Source organism: Chrysochloris asiatica, unplaced genomic scaffold, assembly GCF_000296735.1.
Source record: "Chrysochloris asiatica unplaced genomic scaffold, ChrAsi1.0 scaffold00093, whole genome shotgun sequence".
NCBI lineage: Eukaryota > Metazoa > Chordata > Mammalia > Afrosoricida > Chrysochloridae > Chrysochloris > Chrysochloris asiatica.
The window spans coordinates 12,017,613-12,027,070 of NW_006408611.1; the positions used below are offsets into that span (position 1 = coordinate 12,017,613).

General features: G+C 51.2%; 1 protein-coding gene across 1 annotated transcript; it reads right to left on the minus strand.

Moving 5' to 3' along the window:
• Positions 1-243: 243 nt before the first annotated feature.
• SFTPB (surfactant protein B) lies at positions 244-6,008 on the minus strand. Its single transcript, XM_006866612.1, has 10 exons — positions 5,945-6,008; positions 5,179-5,309; positions 4,843-4,914; positions 4,391-4,516; positions 3,760-3,924; positions 3,400-3,489; positions 1,496-1,679; positions 1,212-1,372; positions 753-833; positions 244-297 (listed from the first exon to the last, which is right to left on the minus strand). Exons 1-10 carry the CDS (start codon positions 6,006-6,008, stop codon positions 244-246), a joined length of 1,128 nt encoding a protein of 375 aa, XP_006866674.1.
• Positions 6,009-9,458: the final 3,450 nt, after the last annotated feature.

Consider the following 9,458-nt stretch of genomic DNA (forward strand, 5'->3'; position numbering starts at 1 on the left):
CTGGAGCCTTGGACAAACATGACTACCCTAAGTCTTCTGTGTCGGGCAGCTAGGGCAGCTTCCACTCCCACCCTCCCTGCTTGGGGCCCCTGACTCATTGGTGGGGGAAGGGGTTGGGGCAACTGTCAGTTGAGCTTACCTGGGTCCAAGCAAGACACCCTTTTTTCCTCCCCACCACGTGTGCAGACCCTGCCCCACCTCTGCTCTCTGCCCACACTCACCTGGCACAGCTTTGAGTTCTCATCAGAGGTGAGCACATTGAAGAGGGCTGAGCATGGCTGCACACGTCCCCAGGGCCTGTACGCAAGACAACATAGAGCTAGAGGCCTTGACAGCCTCAGCAACCCCTGCCAGTTTCCAGCACTCAGGAGCATATGAAACTGATCCTCCACCTGCCACCTGGTGGGTGCTCCCCAGGGCCATAGCCCTTCTAGGTTTGGAGCCTGAGGGGATGGGATGCTTGCTCAGAACTCCCACCTGTCAGCCCATAATGTGCATCAAACTACACTCCTTAAGGCTGCCCCCTTCCTTTCCAAACTCTTCCATTTTTTTGTGACTTTTTCTTTATTCCCCTGAGAATGCTTTTTCTATATTACCACAGTGTTAAATAGCACCTCCCAGTTTCGGGCCTACACATCTGGGGATGGCCAAAACCCAGGGAATCAGGGCTTTTGGGGGACCATGGACCAGAGCTATTGGGGGGCCTGGGTACTGAGGGAAGTCCTAGAGTTAGATGGGGAGGGTGAGTATACCTTGCAGGTGGTGTGGGCATCCCAGCCTCTGGACATCAGAATCAGTAGCTGGAATGTGTACTGCTTCACAAATTGCTCACACTGGGAAGGAGACAGACACACTGAAGTGGGTTGGACTCAGGTGCATTCTAGGATTCTCCTGCCCATATCTGGATGACCCAGGGATTCCTCTCCTGCCCTTGGTAGGTCCAGCCATCAGCCCCATTGACCAGCCGGGCTGTAGGCAACATTCTAAGCTGAGTCATGAGAGGGGCATGGTAGCGACTGTCCAGAACTTTCTGTTAAGGACTTCAGGACAATGTGAGAGAGTGCTGGGATCAATTAGTGATGCCTGCCACGGATATGAGAAGAGTATCAGTATATGTGCCACATGTTTACCATCTGTGCTCTAGACAACACCTTATAAAATACCCTGTGTGACTCCCATGCTCACTCCAGACCCCAGTGCCTGTCTTGCACCTTTTGCCCATCATCCCAGCTGCTGTGGCAGGCCCGGAGTATCGTCTGTGGCGTGGCCTGCTCGGTGCTGTTCCCGATCTTGGTCATCAGAGACATGCAGAGGTTGCACTTGGAGTCTTGTGTCAGCCACTCTCCTGGTGGGAACTCCAGAGCAGCGAGGGCTACAGAGAAAATGGTTAGGCTGCCTTGCCCTCACTGGTACGCTGTGAGGGACTGGGAGAGGTGTCGTGCAGGTCCAGGAGGAGAATGGACAGTGGGCAGATGCTGGAGGCCAGCAGGCTCACCTGGACTAAAGCTGTCCACACGGGTGCACCGAAGGACGAGGCCACAGACCAGTTGGGGTAGTACGCGGCTCATCAGGGCGTCCAACAGGATGGTAGTGTAGCGTTCGGCAAGGCACTGGCAGATGCCGCCCACCACCAGGGGCACCACGTGGCATACCTGAGCCACAGCCACAGCCAGCGCACCCTGGGGTGAGAGCAGACCGAGGACAGAGTGGGACCTTCCCTTGACAAGGAGCTTTCGGGGCACATTGTAAACATCCCTGTGCCCCTGTCCATAAAGGAGACTTTCATAGGTAAAGAAACCAAAGGCCAGAGAGTCCAACTGATCCATCTGGAGTCTTTAAGCAAGGGCCCAAGCTGGTCTGAAGACCCACACTATCTGACCCTTAACTCTGGGGAGCAGAGGGAACCCAGCCTCTAACACTGCACCAGAGATATGGGTGTCACCAAGGACACACAGCAGCCTGGGTAGAGCCAGAACCAGGACTGTGTCTCCCGGATCCTGACCCAGATCCCTCTACCCCCCCACAGGCCAAGTCCATCCTGGCAATGGAGTATCTGGGTGGTGCAAATGGTTAGCACGCATGCTGAAAGGTTGGAGGTTTGAGCCCACTTAGCGGTGCATTGAAAGAAAGGCCTGGTGATCTACTTCCTAAAAACTATCCTTTGAAACTCCCCTGTTGACACTCAGGAGTCAGAATGAATTCAGTAGCAGCTGATTTGATTTTTCGCTTTATTTCTGGAATCAAGTCCTTGGCCTCAGGTGTTCCCTAAGGGGAGACTGATTCCAAACACAACTTCGGAGCTGCAGGGTAAGAGAGAGGGAGAATGCACGGTGGTTCATGCCTCACACCTATATTCACTCAGTCAGTTAGCATAAAGGACCCACTACACAGGCTGGTGTTGGTCCTGTTCCTGTTTGTGACCATGGGCTGCGCCCACCCCCACTGTAAAGGAGGTTAAGGTAGGAGTTGGACACACAGAAATACGTTTTCTTTGGAGTGTGGTAACTTCTGTCACTAAGTGAACCCACTTATGTGCATGGGAACCTACACTCCTCCTCCTCTCCTGCTATGCTGGGTGAAGGATTCTTGCTTTTATCCATCTCCTCATGCCTAGTCCCACCTGGATGCTGCCCTGCTCCCTTCATAAGTGCTTCCCCCATGCTTCTCATAAGGCTCTTTCTCTAGCCTCATTCCCTTCTGCTTACCAGTCCCACTGGCCTGCGAACATGCTAAAATAGCTTCTGTCACTAAAACGCCTCCTCCTATCTCTGCTGCCCTTTGCAGAAACATTTAAGAGTTGTCCATACTTGCTACTCTACTTCTTCCTCTCCCTTGTCCTCTTAGCCCGCTCCATTTGGGCTCAGTCCCCACCATTCTTCTAAAACAGCGCCCATCAAGACCAACCACCTCTGGACCTGTCTTCTCTTGTTGGAGTTTTCAGAAGCTGTCAGCCCCATGACAATACCCTTCTTTCGTAGCCCTTTCTTCTCTTAGTTTCTATGACACCACTTCAGGCTCCTTGATTGGCATTTCCTCTGCTCAGCTGATGTTTGTTGGTGTGCTCCAGAGCTTTCTCATCCCTTCCACACTCTGTGCCTGGGTGATCTTACCCTCTCTCATGGATTTAGATGGTGGCACAGTGATTAAGCCCTCGGATGCTCCTTGGGAGAAAGATGAGTCTGTCTGCTCCCGAAAAGAATTATAGCCTTGGAAACTATGGGCAGTTCACATCAACTGGGGTGGTGGTCATGTTCATTGAAGAGGTTTTCAGCAAAGCGCCTACCAAGCCTGAGTCTGAGGCCTGGGGTCCTATTTCTGGCTGCCAGCAAGGTGTGGGGGTGGATGGGAGGGTGCAGCTGCTGGAACCCCACCAAACCCCTCTGGGCCTGGACCCCTCACCTTGGGTATCATAGACTGGACCTTCTGGATCAGAGTCCTGCAGAGCCAGCAGAAGGGTAGGGGGATTGGGAACTGCTGCTGGGTGAGATCCTAGGGAGAGAGCAAGGATGGAGGCGGTGAGTTCTAAGCCTCCCCAGCCACCTCCTTTCTATCTCAGGCTTCTCACTTCCTCCTTTGCTCGCTCTGCCCCTCCAGCCTTCCCTCTCCTCCAGCCCAGCCTCTAGCTGGAACCCTAGCATCCTGGATCCACTGACCCCTCCTCCCCCACCTCCCAAGGTCTCATGAGCCTTGGCTGTGGCCCCCGACCTCTGGGTCCCCACTACCTAATGTGAGAGGCTGGCTTTGCAGGGCATCTCTCACCTGTGTATAAGGCCCAACACCCTTCTGGACAGCCCCGGGCAGCACGGAGAGGACCACACTGTCCAGCAGAGGATCTGGCAGCCCTGGTTCCTGCCCGGGCTCCTGCCTTGGGTCCGGATGCCTGGATTTGCACAGGCTTAAGTGGTCACAGATGGTCTTTGGGTCCTAGGGTACAATGCAGAGATTTGGATGGGGGACAACTGAAGAACGAAGGGGGAGGGACCCCATTTCTGCTCAGATTGGCCTCAAGGGCTCAGGGACTAGCACCCTGGTCTTTGGGACTAGAAATGTATGGTTCAGGCTGAGTGGAAAAGCTGTAGTTTAGCTTATGGAGGTTGGAGAGACAAAAGGCAGCAATGGGGCTGTGTGTGGGTTTTGGGGGGGTGGGGATGAGCGCCAAGGTGTGAATGAGCATGTGTGTAATGATACCTGTGTACTGGTGTGGGTTTTGTACATGGTGTGTGCGGAGTATGAGCGTCTACGAATGTTTGAGTGCATGCAGACCACTGTGTACAGTTGAGCAGATGGGACTCCATCCGGGGCTCCTGGCTGAGGGGCACTCAGACTCTTGGACATGCTGTGGGCAGGGTCTCTCTGTGTGTGGCAGGGGAGCAGGTGCAGTGACCCTCACGATCTGATTCTGGAAGTAGTAGATGACCAGTGGAAGATAGAGGTGGAGTATACGTCCGCACTGGGGCACGAGCAGCTTCAGGGGAAAGACATCACACTGGTGCTCTGTGAACCTCTGAATCATGTCCTGGGAGGTGGAGCAGAGGAAAGTGGGAGGACCCAGTCAGCCCAGCTTCTCTGAGGGCTGCCCCTGCCCGCGTCTGAGGCCCTCTCCAGGCAGAATGACCAGTCTCCCCCCAGGACACTTGTGTGCCAAGGGCTTAAGGAGTTAACACAAAGGGCACCCTTTCCCTCAGGAGAGACCATCTCTGGCTGTGCTGCTGAGCTCACCCCTGGGGTCCCAGACACACTCGGGTCTCATCCTGGGCCAGGAAGTGACCTCTTTGGGGGATTAATCACTACCCCTGCTCTGTCTTGGTCCTTAAGCTTCCCTCAGGATCTGTGTCTCATCACCTGGAACGTGTCCTCCTTGGTCATCTTGGTGAGGATTTGGACAATGTTTTCACACTCCTGGCACAGGTCATCCTTGGAAGTGGGGTGGAGATGGGGGTATGGGAGTGGAGAACATGTTCCCAACACTAACCCAAGTAGGTGAGCACTTTCAGCAGAAGTCAAAGGCTTACATCCCATCCCATTCCATCCCGTCCAGTCCCATCCTGTCCCATCCCATCCCAAATCATCCCAACCCATTTCAGCTTACCCTGTTCCATTCCCTCAGGGCCATCAGGAGCTCACCTAGTACCCTCTATTCAGACCCCTCGTTCCTGTGTGTCCTTGATTGGTACTCACAGCGCCTGCATGTCCCCAGACTTCCTGTAGGCAGTGTCCCAGGGCTCCACATCGCAATGCTTGCTCCAGACCTTGGCACCAGAACTCAGGGCCCTGGGTACATTCCAGGGACGAGGAGTTCCAGACAGCTGCTGCTTGGGGCCAGAGCAACTTTCTCAGTCTAGATCCTAGGACCCTGACCTCACCTAACACACAAACCCAACTTCTCAGGGAACTGGGAGGCATGGCTGTTAAACCAGCTGGAGTCCGATAATTCTGGGTCCCTACCAACTGTGTGACTGTGGATACGTCCTGCCCCCTCACCTTTAAGCTGGGATAAAGTATAGATTTGGGGTTGTTGTTGTAAAGTGCTATCAAGTTGATTCTGACCCATAGCGACCCTGTATAGGGTTTCCAAGGAGCAGCTGGTGAGCTTGAACCACCGACCTTGCAGTTCAAACAGCTTTGCAGTCTGGTGCATTAACCCACAGCGCCACACCAGGACTCCAGCTTTGGGGTAGTGCCTGGCATAAAGCCACCACAAACAAACAAACCCACAAAAAACTAAAACCTGCTGCCTTCCAGTTGGTGTTGACTCATGGCTATCCTATGTAGAATTCCCAAGACTGTAAATCTTTACGGGAGCTGGTGGATTCGAACCTTTCAGATAGCAGTCCAATGTTTATCCCACAACACCACCAGGGCTCCTTGGTATAGAGTCAGCACTCAATCAATGGTGGAGATGGCCTCAGGTGGAAGGGAGGTGAGGTGGGGCTGGGACACTCACCAGTGCCTGGGCCACAGAGTGTGAGCAGCAGCAGCAGCCACAGCAGCAGGTGTGACTTGGCCATGATACCTCTACAGCCTGGGTGCCTCGCCTGGGGTGGGGGCCCTTATAGCTGGGGGCGGGGGCAATGGAAGTGCTCTGTGGGAGCAGCAGCTACCTCAGTGTTTGCTTTTGCCCTGGAGAGCCCTTCACGGGCTTTGATCCACCTCTTCCCTCCCTCCCCCTTGGTCTCCAGGCTGATGCCCTGTTTCTGCTCCTAACACCCACAGGCCTGGACTCCTGGCTCCTTGCAAATGAAGTGCATTTGAACCTCCACATCTGGCCCTATCTCATCCGTTTGTGAGAGGGAACACTGGGGCTGGGCTGAGGGGCAGCCAGAGTGCTCCCCTCCTACCCCTCACCCCAATACTCCTGGGCCCCTCCTGCTCTTGAGCAATGCTCTGAAGAGCTTCCTGCCTGGCTCTTGACATGAGCAAAGCACAGGAAGGGCAAAACTAGGACGCTCCTGGGGCCACCTGTCTTCCACACCCTTCTCCTTTTCCCCTGGAAAATCTCCTTGTTCTGTGGACACATGGTTAGCATTCATCCTGAGGGCGATTATGCAGAAACAAAGAGGAAAATAAAATACCCCAAGAGTCTGAGACAAGGTTGGGGGAGCTGAGATTGTTGTGGATAGCTCTGCCCAGAGGATGTGGCTCAGGCCCCTATCAGCTCTGGAGATCTCTCAGGGCAGAGATTGGAGGAAGCAGCTCTGTTCTGCAGCTTCGATGTACCCAGGTGCAGGGCATCCTGGGGAATAAGATGAGTGCCGGACCCCAGTCATAGGCAGACATTGTGAGTGGAGGGAGCAGAGAATTAGCTGTCTTTGCCAGCCCTGGAGATCTGTCTATCTGAGGGAGCCTTCTCCCTGGGGGTGGTTCACAGGTCTCTATAATCCCGGAAGCTCTCTAATTCTCCTGGAGTGGCAAGTCAAGAATTATTACCACAGTGAAAACATTGGACACAGGATGCCTAAGCAACACACTCAAAGTCACACAGATTCATATAGTGTCCTTTGACCCTAAGCCTTCGTCAGTATAATAGACCCAGTTGTCATCATGGGGGTTGGCTAAGAAGGCCTATACATGTCTAACCAAAGATTGGGAACTCAAAGATGGAACTGGAGTGTTGTTGTGTTCAGTAAGTGGAAAACAGGTGAGCCAGATTGTATTTGACTTGGGTACAATTAGGACTAAGAGCTCAAGCAGTGTAGTGGTTGTGAGTCGGGCTGCTAACCTCAAGGTCAGCAGTTCGAAACTACCAGCTGTTCAGCAGGAGAAAGATGAGGCTTTCTGCTCCCATAAAAATTTACAGCCTTGGAAACCCTATGCAGGATTGCTATGAGTTCCCTTTGTGGAACCAACTCCACAGCACATAACCACCACCACCACCACCATTAGGACCAACTGGCCAGGAGAGTGAGGATTTGTAGAAGTCCTGATGTGGTGCTGTGGAATAAGCACTGGACTGATAACCACAAGGTCAGTAGTTCAAACTCACCAGCTGCTCCTTGGAAACCCTATATAGAGTTGGTATGAGTCAGAACTGACTTGACGGCACTTATCAACAAGCAGTCAGGGGAGGGGCCCTGGTGGTGCAGGAGTTAGGTACGTAGCTCCTAACTAAAAGGTCAGCAGTTTGAACACACCAGCTGCTTTGTGGGAGAAAGGTGGAAGGAAGGTGTGAAAGTCGTCTTCTTACAGATGACAACATTGGCAATCCTGTGGCGCAGTTCTACTCCATTGCTATGAGTTGGCCATAGGTTTGGTTTGGTTTGGTTTTAGCAATCAGGATGCATTGGTAGTCTAACCTTGCATGTTGTTTCCTACTGCTGTTGTGACAGAAATAACATTAGTGGGTGGCTTTAAAAACACAAAACATTTTTTAAGCCCTTGTGATTTGAGACCAGATCATCCGTTTTACATTTAGTAAATCATACACTTGGTTTCATCTCAACGACTGCAATGTAACATTACGTATCCTACTTCCTCCCTGAGATTTTTGTTTCCATTCCATCTTCTTTCCCAACCCTTCTGAATTTTGTCCTTGGCTAAATGCTGCTTTTTGATCTCGAATGGTTGGCCATTCTCTGGTGTGCATACCTTACTTGTCTTGTTGTACCCCTTATATACCTGCCTACTGCTTGGCTAAAAATGGGGCCACAAGGGCCACAGTCTCTGGATTCTTCCAGTCTCTTTCTGACCAGTAACCCTGGTATTTTTATATGATTTTGATTTTTGTTCTACATTTAAGAACATAAATTTATTTTCTTACAGTTTTGGAACTAAAAGTCCAAACCAGGGTCTATTTTTACCTTCTAGATCATCCTCAGCATGACGTCTTTCTTCTTCCTGTGTGTGTGCATGTTGTTGTTGTTAAGTGCCGTCAATTCTGACCCATAGCGATCCTGTATAGGGTTTCCAAGGAGCAGCTGGTGAATTTGAACCACCGACCTTGCAGTTCAAACGACTCTGCAGTCTGGCGCATTAACCCACAGCACCATACCAGGCACATATCTAATTTCTTCTTTTTATAATTCAGAGGTAATTAGATTTAGAACCCACCCTACTTTGATATGATCAGATGAACATAACAAAGAAAACCCCTATTTCCAAACAGGATTGTTGTCAGTCAGTTCTGACCCATAGTGACCTGTAAAGGGTTTCCAAGGAGCGGTTAGGATTCTAACAACTTAATTCATAGCACTCTGCAACAGAGCCCTCAAATCTTAGTGACTTGAGAGTGTGCACAAGAGATGGCTACCCTATAGGTGTGTGGGCACTTTGATATTTCTGAGGACCAGTTCTTGAACCAAGTACAGAATACATGCATACTGCATAGCATTTCACCACCACCTGCCACCATAGGTCTCTATACTGCACAAGTCTTGCCTACCACATAGCGCTGCCTAGAAAGTTTACCTTACCACATTCCTGGAAAGGGAAGTGTGGCACAGTGAATTACTTAATATAGTCCTTCTTGCCATTGTCTTTGTTACTCTCACACAATGACTGGGTGGGGCCATGCAAATAAGGTGCTTGTGGCCCACCAAGAGGATTGTACAGCTTGCTGTGAATGCAAATAAGGTGTATGGAACCTGTGATGGTTATTATTATGTGTCAACTTGGCTGGACCATGATTTTCAGTGTCTTGGTCTTACTATAATGGTGTTAATTTGGCAGTTATGTAATGATGAAATCATCCTCCATTTTCTGATCAGATGTATTTATCCTTCATTTTGTAATGTATTATAAATTCTGCCCTTTTTGTCTGTGGTTATTGTCCCATTTGGAAATGAGTTGTTGATGAGACAGGATTATGGTGGGATATGCAAGGAAGAATCCAAAATTATCCACACTCTGGTTATATTAAAAAGGCCATCCAGATTCCTTCCTTAAAAGGGCAGGAACAAACAAGATGGCAGATTGGGTGGAAGTGCAGTAAGGAGCTCCGTCAGCAACAACACAGAATACCC

What these genes read in the sequence shown, in the direction of transcription:
- SFTPB (XM_006866612.1), bottom strand. Translation starts at nt 6,008, where the DNA reads ATGGCCAAGTCACACCTGCTGCTGTGGCTGCTGCTGCTGCTCACACTC. An exon ending in ACTACTTCCAGAATCAGATC is followed by an intron (nt 3,925 to 4,390) that starts GTGAGGGTCACT and finishes ATTGTACCCTAG; the next exon opens with GACCCAAAGACCATCTGTGA. An exon ending in GCTGGGATGATGGGCAAAAG is followed by an intron (nt 834 to 1,211) that starts GTGCAAGACAGG and finishes TCTCCTTCCCAG; the next exon opens with TGTGAGCAATTTGTGAAGCA.